Source organism: Carcharodon carcharias, chromosome 2 (assembly GCF_017639515.1).
Source record: "Carcharodon carcharias isolate sCarCar2 chromosome 2, sCarCar2.pri, whole genome shotgun sequence".
Classification (NCBI taxonomy): domain Eukaryota; kingdom Metazoa; phylum Chordata; class Chondrichthyes; order Lamniformes; family Lamnidae; genus Carcharodon; species Carcharodon carcharias.
The window spans coordinates 138318849-138339785 of NC_054468.1; the positions used below are offsets into that span (position 1 = coordinate 138318849).

General features: G+C 44.3%; 1 protein-coding gene across 1 annotated transcript in view; it reads right to left on the reverse strand.

Moving 5' to 3' along the window:
- The window catches only part of LOC121274496 (parkin coregulated gene protein homolog), a 510838-nt gene that overhangs the window by 135705 nt on the left and 354196 nt on the right, over positions 1-20937 (reverse strand). The window contains exon 3 of the mRNA XM_041181839.1: positions 20125-20296. Coding sequence (XP_041037773.1) covers positions 20125-20296 — 172 coding nt within the window. The remainder of the gene's footprint in view (positions 1-20124; positions 20297-20937) is intronic.

The window sequence follows — 20937 nt, forward strand, 5'->3', positions numbered from 1 at the left end:
GCAATGTTCCACAACAACAGATACTCTCTCATCAAACAATTGGGCATCTATGTCTTGAGCTTATTACTAAGAAATCATTGAAGCAGCTCAATGAATAAATTCTGGAAATCATAGTTTTTTGGACAAAGAGGCAAATGTTTGCAAATAATTCTGTAGGCCCCCATAAATGATGAACAAAAGCATTAACATGCATACTAGTTCTTGTATCGCCTCCTAAGATATCTATGTGGCAACACATGATTATTTCCTTTTGTACGGATGGCCTTTATGAAACATCTTCTGTTGCCTTTGTTTGACAATAATCTCACTTTTGTGAATAATAGACCAAATGACCTTTTGTTTTGAGAACAAGTTGGCTATGTTTAAAGGTAAGTATAATGTCTTTCTACAAGTAACACCTCCGATCCAGCCCTCCCCCTGAATTCCTTAGCTTGAGAACAGCTTACATAGAGACATTCTGATTAAACTTTGGACAAATACTTGATACATTAAACAATGCTGTCATTTAACACGTCAAAACATACAAACACCAGTATTACAAAAGATACATTAAATTTTGAAACAATAAATTTTGTTGCAAATTGCTACATTTCTGTATACATTTGAAAACACTCAGTTGCTTATCGCTGGCACAATAGGTTACTGACCTTTCCAATAATCTCAATAATGAAACCATGAATAAAACAGTAACTTACTTGTAACAAACTGTGCTGTTTGGTAAGATTTTAGTAAGAAAACTTTAAGTTAAATTTTGTATATAAGATGCAAAACTGTGGGGTTCATCTTAACCGTACCTGCCCAACAGAAACTGGGTGATTGGGGAATTGAAAACAAGTGCATTATTTCCCTGCTTGTAATTTGGCTCTTACTCAACATTGCAGATTTTAACTTGCAGGGTGCTGCAGGCAAATGAAGCACCCACCCAAAACAGGCAGAAGCCTAATGAATTTATGCAAATTGGGGTCTTTTAATGTCAATTGTAACTGGGGGCCTGAGTGAGTGTTTTCTAGTCAGGGTGAAGCAGATGCACACACAGAAGAGGCCCTTCAAGGTATGTGTGAAATTTTCCTTTGTGGGGCCAAAAGCTGGTATTTCTCCCAATTGGCAATTTCTCATGTATCATCCTAAACAGTGAGGATTGGCAGCCGTGGAACTGTACTGTAGCAAGGGTCAGCATCGTTGGAAGCTCAAGGGAGAACATTACAAAGCATAAAGGCACAATATTGTGTTAAAGTAAGGGGGGTTTTGCTTTGCACCTGGCTCATCTTGTACATGATCTGAGAATGGTTGATTCAATACTGTTGCTAAAAATGAAGAGAATGATTCATTCCCTCACAATGGCATCCAATATCATCTCTCAATACCAACATAAAAATATTTTTACAGGTTTAGAATATTATTTATAAGTATGACATGAAGATTTTGATCAAGCAAATTGTTTAAAACCAATGTATAGACAAAATATTTGCTACCTTAAGCGCAGGACTTTTCAAATACATTTAATTTTAGACCAAAAGATTGAATTCTGCAAGTAAAATGTAACAGTGAATTACCGTATATGTAATATTTAATTAGTTATATGAAATAAATTGCAATAACACTAAGTAAATACTTTTGTGACCAAGTAATTATTTTGTACATGAGAATTGCAGGTTAAGCCTCTGATTACAACTAGCTTAATGTAAAAGAATGGCCTGTAGCAAACTATTATTTTCAACACTGTCTTTTAGGAACATAGGAACAGGAGGAGGCCATTCAGCCCCTTGAACCTGCTCTGCCATTCAATTGGATCATGATTCATCAGTGGATCAACTCCATTTACCTGCCTTTTCTCCACGTGCCTTCAGACCTTTACCCTTTGGGTAGGATTTTTTAGATGGCAGGGTTTCCCGCCCACCATCTGAAGAATCGGTGAGTCACCCTGCATCGCATCCCTGCTGATCACAGCGGCCACACAGCCTTTTAACGCTTTTATTTTACAAATTTGAATTTTACAATTCAGGAGCCTGAATTAGCTGAAGATGGGATTTCCGCTCCTAATTTGGGAGGAAGTCCAGCCTCTGAGAGCTGCCAGCCCATCTGTAGTCCCAGCTGTGCCAGTGATAGCAATGGCCAGGACTGGGACTACAAACAGTCCCCAGATTCTAAGTCCCAAAGCCCAAGTCTAAAGGAGGGATCTCATGATGGGGAGGGGATGTGAGGCCTGGGGGGGAAGGGTGTGGAGATTGGGGTGGGTCTTGATGGACAGTGCACCCACAGGGGCAAGACCTTGGGGTGGGGGGAGTGTGCCCAATGTAGAAAGGTCACCAAGGGAATTTTACAGGTTTTTACAGCCTTTTCTGTCCTTTGTGTGAAAAGTACTTCCTGATTTTATTTTAAAAAAGCTAATTATAATTTTATGGTTATGCCCTGTTGTTCTGCTAGAGGACTTCCCTGCTAGAGGAAGTAGCTTCTCTCTACCCTATAAAATCACTTTAGCAGATCAACCCTCAACCTACTAAGGTTATACAAACTATCCTCAAAATGTAACCATTCAAGTGCTGGTATCAAGTGGTAGTATCATTTTGGCGAATCTATGATGTAGTCTTTGCAAGATCAAAAGATCCTTGCTGGGATATGCAATCAACATATTCGATGTTCGTATTTAAATTACAGGTAGCCAGTAATTTTGCAAACGATGCATGTGACTGCATGATCTGGCTTTTCTCATTGTCAAATTTTCAATTGAGTTGTCCTTATCATACATTATTGAGAAATGACAGCAAATCTACCACAATTTCACCTTAGAATCCTCAAACATTCAAGATAATTTGGAGGCTAGGAATCCATCTTTCATTAGCTTATTGTTACTGTGAAGAAGGGGGGAATATACAGTTCTGGGACAGCATTTAAAAGATTGCAGTCAATTAAAGAGCAACATTATTTTTCAGCAGGAGCGCAGAAGCAGCAGCTGCCTCAGTTTAACATCTAAGCAGTCCCTCAATCATGCATTGGAGTGTCAGCCTTGATCTTTATCCTCAAGTTCTGGAGTAGGCATTGAACCCATATTTCAGAAGCCAAAGTGCTACCAGCTGAGCCATGGCTGACAGTCTTTTCTAAAGCACCTATTATATTCAAAACCACTCTCTCAACTTATTGTGCCTGCTAGTCTTCGAGGACACTTGATTTAATGGGACCAGACACCTACACCTCTTAATCATAGCATGTTTGATCTGATTTTTAAAAAGTTTATTTCTTCATGGGATGTTGGCACCCCTGGCTAGGCCTGCATTTATTGCCTATCCCTAATTGCCCTTGAGAAGGTGGTGGTGAGTTGCGTTCCTAAACCACTGCAGAACATGCAGTATACCCAGAAGGTAAAAAACGGTAAAAACTGGGAAATAAGGATACTGGTCCGAACTGGTCTTGTATACCTTAAAATGGAACACCAGTAAAACCTGGCAAATAAGAGTACTGGTCTGAATTGGTTTTTTCCTTCGGTTAGGGAGGGAGATCTAGGATTTTGACCCAAAATATAGCTGGAAGCATCAATTTAGTCCAGGCAGGAGAGACTGTCTCCACACATTTGTTTAAAATGGCAGATCAATGAAAAGAGCATATTAATGCATCTGCTACGCATTGCAGGATGTTTCTTACTATCTGCAGAACAGCCAGCAAAGTGACAGATTGGGAGATTGCTGCAGCAACAAGGCACACTGTAGAGCTTCTAAAGACAGTGGTACCCTCTATTGTGGTTAATAACTGATACAACTGCAATTGATCTATTGATGTTTTGAACAGGACATTTACAAGGGATTCAGAAATCTAAATGGGATTGCTTAGCCTGTGGTATTACTGACCCGTGGCCCTCAGGAACTGTTCCCAGCACCAGAGGCTTGCAAGGACTGAGCACAGACATTATTATCTCTTTAGAAAGTGGAAATGATCCAGCTTTTTAAATGCTCCTTCCAATTCTCTATAACAACATCTACCAACCATTTTTTATCAATCAGTATTCAACCTTTCAATTCATATTCTTTCCCTCACCATCACTCAATTAGCACTGTTGCAAACCTTGTACCCACAACTCATACACACTGATAGCTATTCAACCATGGCAGTAACATGATTGAAATATATTGCAGAACACTCACTGACATACTTTCCTCTTCCTTGCAGGAGAAGGTGCCGCATAACAGGAGACAGCAGGAAAGAACTGGAAATGGACACGTGTCTATTTTAAACCCCCATGAAGCAGACAGTGTTAGCTCTCATGGGAAGGGCATTGCTGAGGCTTTGGCCACTAGTGGGTGGGGCTGGAACCATTAATGACAAGGGTTTCGACGTAGTTATTCTTCCTTCTCTCATTCCACTTTTCCCTCATCTGACTGAGAATCTGCATATGGTGCAAGCATGCTCTTCTTACTTTCTGCTTTTCCCTCATTACAACTGAAGCCTTGTCCCTTTTTAATTTCAGATATGCAAAAACTGGAACCATTCCAGTCAGAGGAGGAAGAGGAAGAAGACAATGAAGATGATGGGACATGTCACATGACCTTATACTCAGACCCACCAGCTCAGAGATACATATTTTGGAGGTTAGGATGAAGGAGGGATTTGCATATAGTGAGACAGCATGCATTACTGTGCTGGAAACAGACCAGAGGAGCAGGGGAAAAGGATACACAGCTAGCAGCTCACCAGAGGATGCGATCGAACACTATTTTTGATACGACGGATGCATCCTGCCCTGAACATGGTACCGACCATTTTCATGGGGGCAGTAATTGGGCCAGGTTGGAATTTGCACATGTGCATTTCACAGAAGCAGCTGCTCATATAAATCAGTAGCTGCCTCCACTCGAATCGGATTTTGGCATCACAGGTGTCTGGAACGTGACGTGCGCATAGTAGACCTGGTGGGAGCAGATCTGAACTTTGTTCATTTCTTTGGATAGCCTGGGTACCCCTTTGGGGGAGTGCAGGTACCCAGTAGAATTTCCTTTAAACTTGTCTTAACTGCCCCAGGATTAGCAAAAGCTCAATTCAAACTGTCTTGTTTCAACCCAATGGTGTCGGAGGGTGGGTCTGCTGGACTTGTAGAGCATTTTTTTTTTGTCTCTACTGACTTATGCACCCAGGTGCCAGGAAGAACTTTGTGCTTGTGAAGGGCACATTTGCGCTTCGTGCGAAGGAAAATACAAGATGGGCATGGCACCCTCACACATTGATGTTGTAGAAGTCTGTCAACATGAGCAGCTGAAGGCCAGAGAGAAAGCAGAAGGCCAGGAGGAAGAGGTGGCACCATGAGCACCAGGAAGGAGGAGGAAATGAAGCAGGACAACCAGGTACCACTCTGTGGGAAGGGTGTACAGCCCTAGGACATCAAACCTCAATATGATGGCAAATCATTGCCAAAGGCAATTGAGGCTAAGACATGAGGTGGTGACAGATATATGTTGCATGGTCCAGCAACAATTCGAGCTGCACTCTATTGACCTCAACATCCTGCCGTTAAAAGTAACCATTGCTTTCAATTTTTATGCCACAGGCTCCTTCCAGGGCTCAACAGGAGATCTGTCTGGTATATCCCAGTCAGCTGCATTAATGGCATATCTAATGCCCTGCTTGCTCATGTGAGGGAATCACATTAATTTCTCTGTAGATTTGGCATCTCAGGCACAAAGAGCCATGTCCTTTGCCCGATTAGCAGGCTTCCCTCGAGGGCTGGGTGTTATTGATTGCAACCATGTTGCCATAAAGGATCCAACTCTTAATTTGGACATTTTTGTCAACCAAAAGTCCTTCCACTCACTCAATGTACAGGTGGTTTGTGACCACAAGAAGCTCTTTATTCAAGTGTTTGCAAGGTTCTCTGGTAGCTTCCACAACCCCTTCAAACTAAGGAGTTTGCAACACCCTCAGCTATTTCAGCCACCCTCACAGATCTGTGGTTGGTTTCTAGGAGACAAAGACTAACCCTTAAGAACCGGGGTAATGACCCCCTTTGAAACCCCTCAAACTGAGGCAGAGTGCAACAACAACAGCAAGCATGTCATCACAAGGAGCACAATCAAGCAAGCCATTGACATTTTAAAAATGGACTTCAGGTGCCTCAGTCACTCAGGTGGAGCCCTGCAGTATAACCCAGCAAGGGTATTAAGAATAATAGGTATGCTGCATGCTGCGCAACATTGCACAATGGAGGGGCCTAGAAATCGACAATTACAACAACGCGGCAGAGCTCCAATCTCTGAAGAGGAGGAGGATGAAGAAGATGATGGGGAAGAGAAAACCCCTGTCCACTCTGACGACTCCCAAACGGAGGAGTATGAGGAGGCTGCCAGTGGCAGAGCAGCTGGAAGGAATGGCCATGTAGCCATGGCTGACTCTGTGCAAAATCAATTCACATAAGTCCTCCCATCTCACACTGCATTCTCTGCAGTGGTTCAAGAAGGCGGCTTCCAAGTAAAGAACCTTTTACACTGACACCACAATTACTCAGGGGAATGTACATCCCCTACAAGGTGCAGAATCAACAATGAGTTTGATTCAGTTACATTAAAATGAAACCTTCACCATCATAACCATGAGCCTCAATGTATTAGAAATATAAATAGTAAGAAGTTCCTCACAACCTGCCCCTCTCACATAAACGCTAATGCCTCTAAATGAGGCACCATTCGTCACCTTGGCCATAATCCAACTATGCCCACAATGCTGAGAGTGACATAACTTAAGATTTTATACCCTCTTCATGTTGAAAGGACTGTATCTGCCAGCAAACATGCAAATAAGGCATATTGCGCAGGCTGAGCCCACGCCGGAAACGATACTGGCAAACCTAGCTCTGTTGACCTTGTAAAGTCGTCCTTACTAACATCTAGGGAGCTTGTGCCAAAATTGGAAGAGCTGCCCCAGTGGGGGGCTTTACCGTCCATCACCAAGAGTGGCTCAAGAGCACAACTGCTGGCCAAGCCCGAAAGGATACAGCTGCTAGGCTGGATCTGCAGCAGGTGGTGAGGGAACAAACAAAAAGGAAAAAATACTTGACCTCATCTTCAGCAATTTACCTGTTGCAGAAGTATCTGTCCATGACAGTATTGGTAGGAATGACTACGGCATAGTCCTTCGTCGTGCAGAGATGAAGTCCCGTCTGTACATTGAGGATACCCTCCGTCATGTTGTGTGGCACTATCACCATGCTAAATGGGATAGATTCTGAATATATCTAGCAATTCAAAACTGGGCTTGCATGAGGCTCTGTGGACCTCAGCAGCAGCAGAATTGTATACAACTACAATCTGTAACCTTGTGGCACAGCATGATTGATTGATTGATGATTGCACAATGCTCAGCACCATCAGCAACTCCTCAGATACTGAAGCAGTCCATGTCCAAATGCAGCAAGACTTGGACAATATCCAGGCTTGGGCTAAGTGGTAAGTAACATTTGAGCCACAAAAGTGCCGGGCATTGATCATCTCCAACAAGGGAGGATCTACCATCGCCCTTGACATTCAATGGCTTTACCATCGCTGAATCCCCAATTATCAACATCCTGGGGGTTACCATTGATCAGAAACTGAACTGGACTAGCCATATAAATACTGTGGCTACAAGAGCAAGGTCAGAAGCTAGGAATCCTGCGGCGAGCAACTCACCTCCTGACTCCTTAAAGCCTGTTCACCATCTACAAGGCACAAGTCAGGAGTGTGATGGAATACTCCCCACCTGCCTGGATGAGTGCAGCTCCAACAACACTCCAGCCCGCTTGATTGGCATCCCTTCCACAAACATTCACTCCCTCCAACACCGGCAAACAGTGTCAGCAGTGTGTACCATTTATAAGATGTACTGCAGGAACTCACCAAGGCTGCTTAGACAGCACCTTCCAAACATACAACCCATCAAGAAGGGCAAGGGCAGCAGACACATGGGAATACCACCGCCTGGAAGTTCCCCTCCAAGCCGCTCACCACCCTGACTTGGAACTATATCACCGTTCCTTCACTGTTGCTGGGTTTGAAATTCTGGAACACCCTCCCTAACAGCACTGAGGATGTACCTACACCACAGGGTCTGTAGCGGTTCAAAAAAGCAGCTCACCACCACCTTCTTAAGGGCAATTAGGGACTGGCAATAAATGCTGGCCTAGCCAGTGATGACCACATCCCATAGAGTAATTAAAAAAAAACAATACTACCATTACCATCAAGCTGGGGAATCAACACATGGTTCAATGAAGCGTGCAGGAGGGCATGCCAGGAGCAGCAGCAGGCATACCTAAAAATGAGGTGTCAACCTGGTGAAGCTACAACACAGGACTATTTGCATGCCAAACAGCAAAAGCAGCATGTGACAGACAGAGCTAATCGATCCCACAACCAATGGAACAGATCTAAGCTCTGCAGACCTACCATATCTAGTCCTGAATGGTGCTGGACAGTTAAACAACGAACTGGAGGAGGGGGTCCACAAATATTCCCAACCTCAATGATGGGGGAGCCCAGCACATACAAACATACAAATTAGGAGGAGGAATAGGTCACTCGGCTCCTCGATCCTGCTCTGCCATTCAATAAGATCATGGCTGATCTGAATGTAAACTCAACCCCATATTCTCGCTTACCCCCTATAACCTTTCACCCTCTCAGTGCAAAAGTCAAGACTGAAGCATTTTCAACAATCTGCAGCTAGAAGAGCTGAGTGGATAATTCATCTTGGTCTCCTCCTGAGGTCCGCAGCATCGCAGATGCAGGTGTTCAGCAAAATCAATTCACTCCATGCAAAGGGTATGAATTCCAGCAATAGTACTAAAGACTTGTGCTCCAGAACTAGCTGTGCCCTTTGCGAAGCTATTTCAGTAGAGCTACAACACTGGCACCCACCCAGCAATTTGGAAAACTGCCCAGGTATGACCTGTCTACAAAAAGCAGGATAAATCCAACCTGGCCAATTACCATCCCATTAGTCTGCCATCAATCATCAGCAAGGTGATGGAAGGGGTCGTCAACAATGCTATCAAGTGGCATTTGTGCAGCAATAATCTGCTGACTGACACTCAGTGTAGGTTCCACCAGGGCTACTCATCTCCTGATCTAATTACAACCTTGATCCAAACATGGGCAAAAGAACTGAACTCCCGCGGTAAGGTGAGAATGATTGTCTTTGACATCAAGGCAGCCTTTGACCAAGTGCAGCATCAAGGAACCCTAGCAAAACTGGAGTCAATGGGAATCAGGGGAAAAGCTCTCCACTGGTTGGGGTCGCAGATAGCACAAAGGGAAATGGTTGTGGTTGTCGGGGGTCAATCATCATAGTCCCAGGACATCACTGCAGGAGTTCTTCATAGTAGTATCCTAGGCCCAACCATCTTCAGCTGCTTCATCAATGACCTTACCTCCATCATAACGTCAGAAGTGGGAATGTTCGCTGATGATTGCACAATGTTCAGCACCATTCGCCACTCCTCAGATATCGAAGCAGTCCGTGCCCATATGCAGCAAGACCTGGACGACATTCAGGCTTGGGCTGATAAGTGGCAAGTAACATTCATGCCACACAAGTGCCAGGCAATGACTATCTCCAACAAGAGAGAATCCAACAATCTCTCCTTGACATTCAATGGCATTACCTTTACTAAATCCCCACTGTCAACTTTCTGCGGGGTTACCATTGAACTGGACCAGTCATTTAAATACTGTGGCTACAAGACCAGGTCAGAGGCTGGGAATTCTGCAGAGAGTAACTCACCTCCTGACTTCCCAAAGCCTGCCCACCATCAAGCTCAACATCGTCCAGGACAAATCAGCCCTCTGGATTGGCACCCCATCCAATCCTTTCAACATCCACACCCTCCACTACCTGTCACCACCACATGGCAGTAGTGTGTACCAAGATGCAATGCAGTTTAAATCCAGGCCTGCTTGGTTATTGCAGGTGGTTTGCACCAGCTAGCATGGTACAGGACTGCCCTTCTCTTCTGGACCTCTTCCACCAAAACTTGAAGGTCCTGATCAGAAAAACATGGAGCAGTTGGACCCATCCCTTCCCCTGCATCTCCTTTGTGTAACATTCTATCAATAAAAAATGTAAGGTGAAAATGGTGGTAAGCCTTTCAAATTACAATGCTTTCATTCATTGGTGTGTGCTTACATGCACTAGCCATTTTCATCATTCTATCAATGATTACCGTTAAGGTGTGATGGAGAAAATGGCTCTGTGCAGATGCTTGGTGCCATGTACTTTGTGGTTGTGACTCCAAGGTGGCATATTATGCTCCACAACCAGTCACATCTCTCCTGCATTACTGCCTGTTAGTCACACTGTTATGCCATGACAGTGTGCAGATGTGAGGGACCTGGTCAAGGCTCAACTATGTGTGATGGATGGGTGGCAAGAGGGAAAGTGGATGGAATGATGAACGATGCCATGGTCATTCTCCATCCACTGAGTCTTGGCAGCTAACTACATGACTGCAGAATATTTGTACCAAGTAGTGGAGGCAATACGATGCCATTTCCATGTCTGTGTCTTGTGGATCCACTGCTTGGTTTAGGTGCTTCAATATAGTACACTGTGGTAGGCAGCAATGAAGACATTTTTTCTTAGTGAAAGCCCATGATGGGCCATCCAATCTAGGGTCAGCTAACACTTGGGACAACATAGAAAGTTACCACTCAACTGACAAATCAATGAAGTCTCTTCCTAGGGTCAGGGACTTGGATGACCAAACTTTCTGAGGGCCTGCTTTTCATCTGTGCCCAAGTTGCCCAAATCACCCCAGGCCTGCCTTCGCCCCCTTGCTACTTCCAGGGGTCACCCACCCTGACTCCTAATATAGCCCTCCCCACCGCCAGACTGAAAATCTGACATTCGGTCAGACATTTAGCGTTTTGTGCTGCTCACGGAGTTTTGACTGCCTAATTATCTGGATTGTCTTTTCCAAAGAACCATAGAAAAGTTACAACCCTGAAGAAGGCCATTTGGTCCATCTTGTCCATGCCAGCCCGAAGACACCCAGGTGCCCTTTCTAATCCCACCTTCCTGCACCTGGCCCATAGCCCTGCAGCTTACAGCACTTTAGGTGCAGATCCAGGAAATTTTTAAAAGAGTTTAAAGTTTCTGCCTCTACCACCAACTTGGGCAGTGAATTCCAGACACCCACTACCCTCTGCGTAAAAAAGTTCTTCATGTCCTCCCTACACCTTCTACCACTTATCTTGAATCTATGTCTCCTGGTTCTAGAATTCTCCATCAAGGGGAACAATTTTATCCTGTCCACTCTATCTATTACCCTAATAATTTTGTACACCTCAATCAAGTCACCTCTCAGCCTTCTTTGTTCTTAGGAAAATAACCCCAACCTATCCAATCTCTCCTCGTAGCTACTCTTTTCTAACCCTGTCAACATTCTTGTAAACGTCCTCTGCACTCTTCCAGAGCTATTATGTCCTTCCTGTAATGTGACCAGAACTGCACACAATACTCCAGTTGTGGCCTCACCAGTGTTTTATACAATTCCAACATTATATCCTTACTTTCATAATCTATACCTCTGCCAATGAAGGAGAGCATTCCATATGCCTTCTTTACAACCTTGTCTACTTGAACTGCAGCCTTCAGGGACCTGTGTACTTGTATGCTAAGATCTCTCACTTCATCTACCCCTCTTAGTATATTCCCATTTATTTTGTAATCCTTGTAACTGTTTGACCTCCCTAATTGTATGACCTCACACTTCTCTATGTTAAAATCCATCTGCCACTTTACCGCCCACTCCACCAACCCATCTATATCGTTTTTGGAGGTTATGGTTATCCTCTACACTGTCCACTACTTGGCCAATCTTTGTGTCATCTGCAAATTTCCCTATCATGCCGCCCACATTCATGTCCAAATCGTTAATATATAACACAAACAGCAAGGGTCCCAACACAGAGCCCTGTGGAACACCACTTGAGACAACTTTCCATTTGCAAGGGCATCCATCGACCATTACCCTTTGTTTCCTGTTACAAAGCCAACCTTTTATCCAGTTTGCCACATTACCCTGAATCCCATGGGCTTTTACTTTCCTAACCAATTTGCCATGTGGGACTTTGTCAAATGCCTTGCTAAAATCCATGTACACAACATCCACTGCACTACCCTCATCAAGCCTTCTTGTCACTTCCTCAAAGAATTCAATCAAATTTGTGAGGCAAGACCTTCCTTTAACAAATCCATGCTGACCATCCTGACTAGTCCATGCCTTTCCACATGATAGTTAATCCTATCTCTCAGGATTGATTCAACTAATTTGCTCACCACCGATGTAAGACTAACTAGCCTATAATTGTTTGGTATTCCCTTTGATCCCTTTTTAAACAATGGAACTACGTTTGCATTTCTCCAGTTCTCCAGTACCTCCCCTGTATCTAGTGAAGATTGGAAAATCATCCTCAGAGCATCTGCTAACTCCTCCCTGACTTCCTTCAGCAGCCTCAGAAACAATCCATCTGGCCCTGGTGACTTATCAACTTTCAAGGATTTCAACCCTTCGAGTATTTCCTCTCTCTTTATTACTATCCCATCCAATATCTCGCAGTGTTCCTCCTGGACTACTATATCTACATCCTTCCTTTCCTTTGTAAACACGGAGACAAAATATTCATTCAAAACCCTTCCCACAGACTCTGCATCTACACACAAGTTTCCATCTTCATCTCTGATAGGTCCCACTTTTTCCTTAACTAATCTTTTAGCATTAATGTATTGGTAAAACATCTTTGGGTTATCTTTAACTTTACTTGCTAATCTTATTTCATGCCCTCTCTTTGAATTCCTTATTTCCTTTTTTACTTCGTCCCTGCACTTCCTCTATTCATCTAGGCTGTCTGCAGTGCTTAGTTCTTTGTGCCTATCGTACGCTTTCTTTTTCTGTTTGATCTTCCCCTGTATTCCTCTAGACAACCAGGGAGGTCTAGATTTGGCAGTACCACTCTTATTTTTGTAGGGGACAAAAATAGGGGTTCCTTTTCCATCTTCCTTTGCTTGCATGAGGTCAGAGAGTGTGTCATCTGCTATTCCTACCAGTTGCAGCATTTGGTCGGTGGTTACAGTGTTGACCTGTTGTACCATTGTCGGAGCTGAAGGTGAGGCTAATCAGACTGCTGGTTGCTCTCTTTTACATCCTCCCCTGGAAGCGTTGTAGTTACTTCCTGGGTGGTTGGCTGGTCTAACAAGTGAAGGTTTCCCAACACCTGTAGTGAGAATGGACAAACCTGCTCCACAAAAAGAGAAGACACTTCAGACCTGAAGTCCCAGTCAGGATCTCTTTTTTTTGTTTGAGTACTCAGGAACTTGCAGTTCTGCATGATTAATGACATTGGTTGTCTTCATGTCTTTTTGTCATTTTGAGAAGATCCAGGGCTACACAGGCATCTCTGCTCAAGGGAGAAAAAGTCTGCTTACGGATGACTTACATCAGCTCGAAGATTTGTTTGCTGCCATACCTTAGTTGTTCCAGAATCATGCCTATGACTGGAAGTCAGGTTCCTCCGGGCCCATAGAGTGCTGTGTCTATTGTTCGAGGCTGGAGGTCTTTCATAACAGGACTGTTATGCTGGCTCCAATATCTAATTTAAAATTTGTCAAATGGCCATTGACTGAAATGTCCACATTCCAAAATGAAAAACCAAGGTCACTGATCTCACCCAAGAAGCATGGCTGTGTGTCTTCCAGGCTTGCAGTCTCAACCTTGCCTTCTGTGTGTTTCAGAGCGTTTGTCTTATACAGTTTGCCATAGTGTCCAATTCTGTTGCACTGAAAGCATTAGGCTGAAATTGCAGGACAAACATCTTGCCTGGGCACTTTGCTCCACAGAGCTGGTGTGATCACTCTGGTCAGTTCAGGTATTACTTTCTCTGGCCTGGAATTTCCCTACGTCTTTGCTCAACTAGGTGAACTGTGGGATGGCCTCTGCACCACAGTTTATTTCTTCCCTATAAAATGGTTCTGTGTTGCTCAGAGTTCTGACTGCCTAACTATCTGGATTGACTTTTCCAGGGTTCCTTTTCCATCTTCCTTTGCTTGCATGAGGTCAGAGAGTGCGTTGTTCACTATTCCTATCACTATTCTATCTCTGATGAGTTCAGATTTTAATTCTTCATATTCACAACCTTCTGCCATTCTGTACAGGTAATTGATGAATGAATCAACAGGCTCTCCTGCCTGCTGGACTCGCTTGTTAAATTTAACTCTTTCGAGTATTATTGCTTCTTAGATTAAAATAAATGTTGAAAGATTTTAGTACTACTTCAAATTTAGCAGATGATTTGTTGATTCCCTGCCTTGCAATAACGTCATGTAGGGCCGATTATGGACCAGAAAGGGGATTTACGCACGGAAGCACAGGGCATAGCTTAGGTATTAGATGAATACTTTGCATCTGTCTTTACCAAGGAACAAGATGCTACTCAGGCTATGGACACTATAAGGGTTTAAAATTAATAAGGAGAGGGTATTTAATAGGCTGTCTGTGCTTAAAGCTAAGAAGACACCAGGACCAGACGAGATGCATCCAAGGATATGGAGGGAAGTGAGAGTGGAAATTGCAGAGACATTAGCCATCGTTTTTCAGTCTTCCTTAGACTCAGGGGTGGTGCCAGGGGACTGGTGAGTTGCAAACATTATGCCCTTGTTCAAAAAAGGTGTAAAGTTAAGCCTAGCAACTACAGGCCAGTAAGTTTAACTTTGGTGGTGGGGAAACTCCTAGAAACATAGGGAATTTTCCATACCCACTGGCATAGGGCAGTTTTAGAGACGTGAGCCGACAATATGGTGAGAAAGCCAAAAATTGGTTTTACGATGTCGATTGCTTTGCCTGCCGATACATCAGCGTATCATTATAAGGCCAACCCACCGGACTCATCCTCCCCACTGGATCATCTACCCACATCAGTATGTTTCACAACAGCACATAAGTGACGTGCATCTGGCAGGCTGCACTTCACTCGGGACTTTGACGTTTGTTTGCCTTCCTTGCTTCGGTCAACACTAGCAGTCATCAGTGCCAGGCTTCACAGACAGCAGCACATCATTTTTAGGGGACTCACGGTTGGTCTCTACCTACCAGATCAGCCGTATGTGTGTGGTTTTTCAATGGTCACAGAGCAAGGTCTTGCTTGGGGAAGGGGGAGAAGAGGCTTCAAGCAAGGGAAGAGGCTTCAGGGCGAGAGCTATACTGGGGAAGGAGGGTATCCCAGGGTATATGTGGGGGGCACATGTTGATCTGTGCAAGTGGCCTCAGGGTGGTGAGGGCTGAGAAGGCAGTCTTCAGAGGAGATGAGGCCAGATTGACATGTGAGGGTATGTGTGTAAGAATGGGTGATGATGTCCCTTGAGCTGGCAGTGAGTGAGATGTCAGTGGATGTGTGATGGGCTTAAGCGTGTGAACTTGGAGTGATGAGATGGTTGCCATACCCTGGCTGCATGAATGAGATCATTCATCCCCTATCTGCATTGGATGGCCAACCTCTTCTATGCAGCATTGGCACTGATCACTGGATTGGTGAAGCCGCTGCGCGTTCCGCAGCAAGAGTGGGGTTAGAAGACATTATGGAGGGCCTCCATGGCATTCAAATGGCATTCTAGTGATATGTCATTAAACCTGGGCACCTTTTGTGGACATTTTCCCTGCAGTTGTCATGGGCTGGAGGCACTGAAATGTGTGTGCACATTTAAATATGGACTTTAAATATGGCGCCCAGCATGATGAGGCGGCAAGGTGATGGCTTGGCGGGCAAATGAGAGCCTGCCTGCCGTGGAAACGACATGTTTCCTGAGAATGCGTAGGTAATAAATTGAATTTGGGACAATATGGTGTAAAAACTCGCCATCGTGACCGGTGGGTAAAATGTCGTTTTACCCGCCCACTACCGCACTTAGTGCAAATCTGGGACGATTCCCCTCATAATCTGGGACAAAATTAATAGTCACATGGACAAATGCAGGTTCATTAAGGAAAGCCAGCATGGATTTCCTAAGGGAAAATAGTATTTAACTAATTTTCTGGAGTTTTTTGAAACGGGTAACAGAAAGGGTTGATGAGGACAATGCTGTTGATGTGTTGTACATGGACTTTCAAAAGGCATTTGGTACAGTGTCACACACCAGATTTGTGACCGAAGTTATAGCTCATGGAATAAAAAGGATAGTAACAACATGGATATGAAATTGGGCAAGTTACAGGAAACACAGAGTAGTGGTTCATGGATGTTTTTCCGGCTGGAGGTGGGTTTGTAGTGGAGTTTTCCCCGAAGTCAGTGTTAGGACCCTTACTTTTTCTGACATATATTAATGACCTAGACCTTAGTGTACAGGGCACAATTTCAAAGTTTGTGGATGATGCGAAACTTGGAAATATTGTGAACTGTGAGGAGGACAGTGTAGAACTTCAAAAGAATATAAACAAGTTGGTAGAATGAGCAGACAGGTGGCAGATGAAGTTCAATGTTGAAAAATGTGAAGAGGTTCATTTTGGCAGGAAGAATGCGGAGAGACAATATAAAATAAAGGGCACAACTCTAAAGAGGGTGCAGGAGCAGAGGGATCTGGGTGTATTTGTGCATAAGTCATTGAAGGTGGCAGGACAGGTTGAGAGAGCTGTTAACAAAGCACACAGTATCCTCGGCTTTATTAATAGGGGCATAGAGTCCAAGAGCAAGGAGATTATGTTGAACTGGTATGAAACATCAGTTCAGCCTCAGCTGGAGTACTGCTTCCAGTTTTGGCACCACACTTTAGAAAGGATGTGAGGGCATTTGAGATAGTGCAGAAAAGGTTTACAAGAATGATGCCACGGTTGATGAACTTCAGTTACAAAGATAGATTGGAGAAGTTGGGACATTTTTCCTTGGAGAAAAGAAAGCTGACAGATTTGATAGGGGTATTCAAAATCATGAGGGGTCTGGAACAGTAGATAGGGGGAAACTGTTCCCACTCCAGAAAGGATTGAGAATGAGAGACCACAGATTTAAGTAACTGGCAAAAGAAGCAAAAGTGATATAAATGATTAACCCCTGAAATGCACTGCCTGAGAGGGTGAAGGAGGCAGGTTCAAACAAAGCATTCAAAAGGAAATTAGACAGTCAGCTGAAAAGGAAGAATGTGCAGTGTTATGTGGAGAAGGCTGGAGAATGGCTCTAAGGGAATTGCTCGTTCAGAGAGCTGGTGCATACACAATGGGCTGAATGGCCTCCTGTGTATAACATTTCTGTGGGTCCTTCCAGCACAGCCTACATAGCACACCCTCTTGAAAAGGGCACACATGCGGGTGCCCCCTGTGTGTGCAGGAAGTCGTTGAACAGAAGCTATCCTGATGTCACACAGCCCTATTAACTGAAGTGACACCCATTGCTCTAATCTGGACCAAGCAAATTTATACAATGCATTTGTACATTACTCACCAAAAATTATGGCCAGAATTTTTTGGTCGGCAGGCCCAGGAGCGGCTAGGAAACACACCTCCCACTGCGATCAGCCCCCAACCGCAATTTCACACTGGCTGGCTAATTAATAACCAGCCAGCATGAAACGCGGCTGAAAAGCTCAGTGCTGCCAGGGTGGGGGCAGGAAGAGGGCGGGTGACAATGTCATCGCAGGTGCAGGTGAGTGCTGCGAGAGAGCTCCCTGTAGACAGACAGCTGCCTCAGGGAGCTGCAGACCTGCAAATAATGAAAAAAAGCTCTAAAAAGCTGCAAAAAAATCTCCATGCATCATAATCAAGCATGTGAAAGCACACCTCATAAAAATGCTGTGCCCAGATATTTCTTTCTATTTTATTTCCTAACAGAGATTTAATCCCGCCCTTTGATGAGGTCTCATGAAAAACGTAAAGTCCATCTGACCGATTTGTCTGTCCGCCAACAGTAAGGTTGGATGAGCCATGAAAAATCGTAGACAATTGTGCTTGCCCGATGTCATCTTGCATGATTTTACGCCTAATCAGGTTGGGCTAGCGCCCACCCACAGAACATAAAATTCTGCCCTATGTGTTCTGCTGGAAGAGGGCCCCACAACTCATGTTATTCAGAAGGATAGGCATCTAAAATGGAGATAAAGTGAATTTGAAGGACTTCTGCTATCGCACACTGTATGGAAGTACTGGGGAGTGTTTCTTGATTGGGCAGAGTGTGTTGCTGCATCCTCACCATGAGGCCAGAGGATTTGATAGCCTGTGCACATAAAGCCTGCAGTTGTAATGCCTCTTCTTAGAGTGGTCCTTCATGGCCTCCTAGCCCTCTGTGGAACCTACGGTGTGTCTCCTTCTCATCTCCATCACTAAAGACTCCAGTTCCCCATCCATGATCATGGAGGTCTCTCATTGCCCTGGTGTTCCAGTTTCCTTGTTTAGAATTGCAGCAATAGTAGTTAACAGCCTCCTTTAATTTGGTACAGCCTTCCTTTCAGAGGGATAGTCTATTTTAAAGAACAAGAGGCTGGCTGCATCACATGGTCTCAGCACAACGCTGCTTGGCTATCTGCTGACACAGAGGCGGCCACCAGTTGAGGAGTTGCTCAGCTCAACTGTACTATTAGGTAAGTGAGATGGCAGCAAGAAATCCACACGCATCCTACCCCCAACAGAACCAATGGGAGCAGGCTATAAATTCTAACCCCTGCAGCTGAAAACCAAGGCAAATCAATTTTTAACCACATCTTTATTCACCTTATTAAACGAACATAGTTTTAAGAATCTTAATTAAAAACATTTTTAGTCTTCGCTGCTCCAGGCGAAATAGTCCCATTATGTTGTCTTTCTTAACTGACTGAGATAGATATAAGCAGAGAGAGACATGGGACAGAAAAGGGGATTGCCAGTATCAACATGGCTTGGACTATTTTAACTCTTTGGCTTTTTTTTACATCTCACCTGAAAAATGAGTGTAAAGAGGCAGCTGACAGACTATCATCAGTGAAAGATCAGGCTGATCAAGTGGAGGCAGCTCTCCACTAGGAAGTTGAGTGGCAGGCAGAGGTTTCAGTGGAGTCTCACGGGACGGGAGCCTAGAGCAGCAGAGACCAGGATTTCACTTGTGGAGCTCGGAGGACCACTCCTGTTCCTTCTGATCCAATGAAGGAAAAGGCAACACTTACCCTACTGTGGCCTATTCAGCCTTGGAAGTAGCTTTGACTGAGTAGAGGAGCCATGCTGACTACTCCCAGCAGACCAAAGAAAGGTTCAGACACACGAGAAAAGAAGGTGTCAGAGAGAGATACATATGCGGGAACTTCAGCCACAATGATAGATTCAGAACCAGAGATGTCCACAGAAATAGTGAAGAACCAAGCAAGAGAAATATGAGATAGAAAAAGATACACAGGAGAATTAGAAATATACACATGGATCTGTATGTAGAGAGAGAGAGAGAATAAAGAGACCCATGGGCACCTCCAAGAATAGTGATGAGTTTTCGTTATTTAGGGTCAGAAATGAACTTGGCATACAAGTGGAGCACACGCGAGAGGATGTACTCACAAAAGAGATGAAAATAAAAGAATTTTGCTTCAGAACCTCAAGAATCAGCTCCAAATATAATTAGGTTGCCCGTCCCCTGGCAATATTACAAGGGATGATACAAGTGTTTAACTTTTCTAGAGTGAAAATATGAGGGTTTATGCTTCTGATTCACAGGCTGAGAGCTATTGATCTTGGCAGGACAATTTGGGGGAATAAACACTTGGACGTCTCACTCTTCCCAACATGCAGAAGCACAATTAATGGGCAAGTTAACCCAGGCTGCTCTTGCATACCACCTAGTGGACAGTAACAGGTCAGAATTGGAAGTGTGTTAGGGTCACACCTTTTCAGTGTTATGTTGGGAATAAATAGACAAAAAAAAACAAAAATATCTGAAACAATATTTTTAAGTGCAACTATTAAAGCTGTATTTAAATTTGGTATAATTTATTGGAGGGATCCTTACATGAAAGTTTTGTTTATTGGAAGGAAACTTGTACTGGCCTGTCTGGTTGTATTGATCAGACCCCCAAGTGCTACACCAAGCAGCCTTTTCCCTAATTTTGCTGACTACATGTAGAAAAATACTGTGCTTTTAACAAGAGGGAAATGTAAAATTCTAAAATTCAGAATCTTACTTTTTATTGGGATGATTAGCTGAGGGATAACGGGAAGAATCTTCATGCCACCATGTTCCAGCATGTCATGTATCCCCTGCCGTGCAAAGAAGTCATATGGGTGCGTAGTATCACAGAGACCATCAAAGAACAGAGGCAGATAATGGTGGTAGTCTAATTTCTCAATCTCCACCTGAAAGAAAACAATGACCCCTTAGAGATGTGTTTTCTTGTAACTGTGAGCAGGACCAATAAAATCTACAATTGTAGGAACTGTTCCTGAAGTACATCTGTTGCGTGCTTGCTTTCTTATGTTTTTTAAAGTAAAGGTAATGATGAGTGGAATTTAATGCCCCTGCCCTGGGTGAGTTTGGTCAGGGTGGGGGTTGCGGGTGGAGGGCTGTATGATTAAGCGAGGGAATAAGGACCGGAGATCCTGCTGCCCTCCCACTGCCTCTGATCAAGTCCGGTTGGGAAGGCTTGCAGGCAGCACCCGCCCAGAGGCCAACTGAATGGCCACTTAAGGGCCTCATCCTGCCACCGGAGGTATTCAACCAACGCAGGGGAAGAGGGCTCGTTATCTGGGGAGGTTGTTCAGCAAACCCTTTGGGGTTTTCCAGCGTCCTATCAGGAGGTCCCTCATTCACGGTCACTCTGAGCCTGATTGACAGGCCTGGAATTGGGAAGGGGAGCCTCGCAGGTCACCCCCCGCCCTTGCTTCTGGTCCCCCACCACACCCCTGCCAGTGACTCCCCTCCCCGCAATCCCCATCCTGCCAACACCCACCTATCTCCAGGGATCCATTATTGATCCCTGGTGAAAGCCCCACTGGAG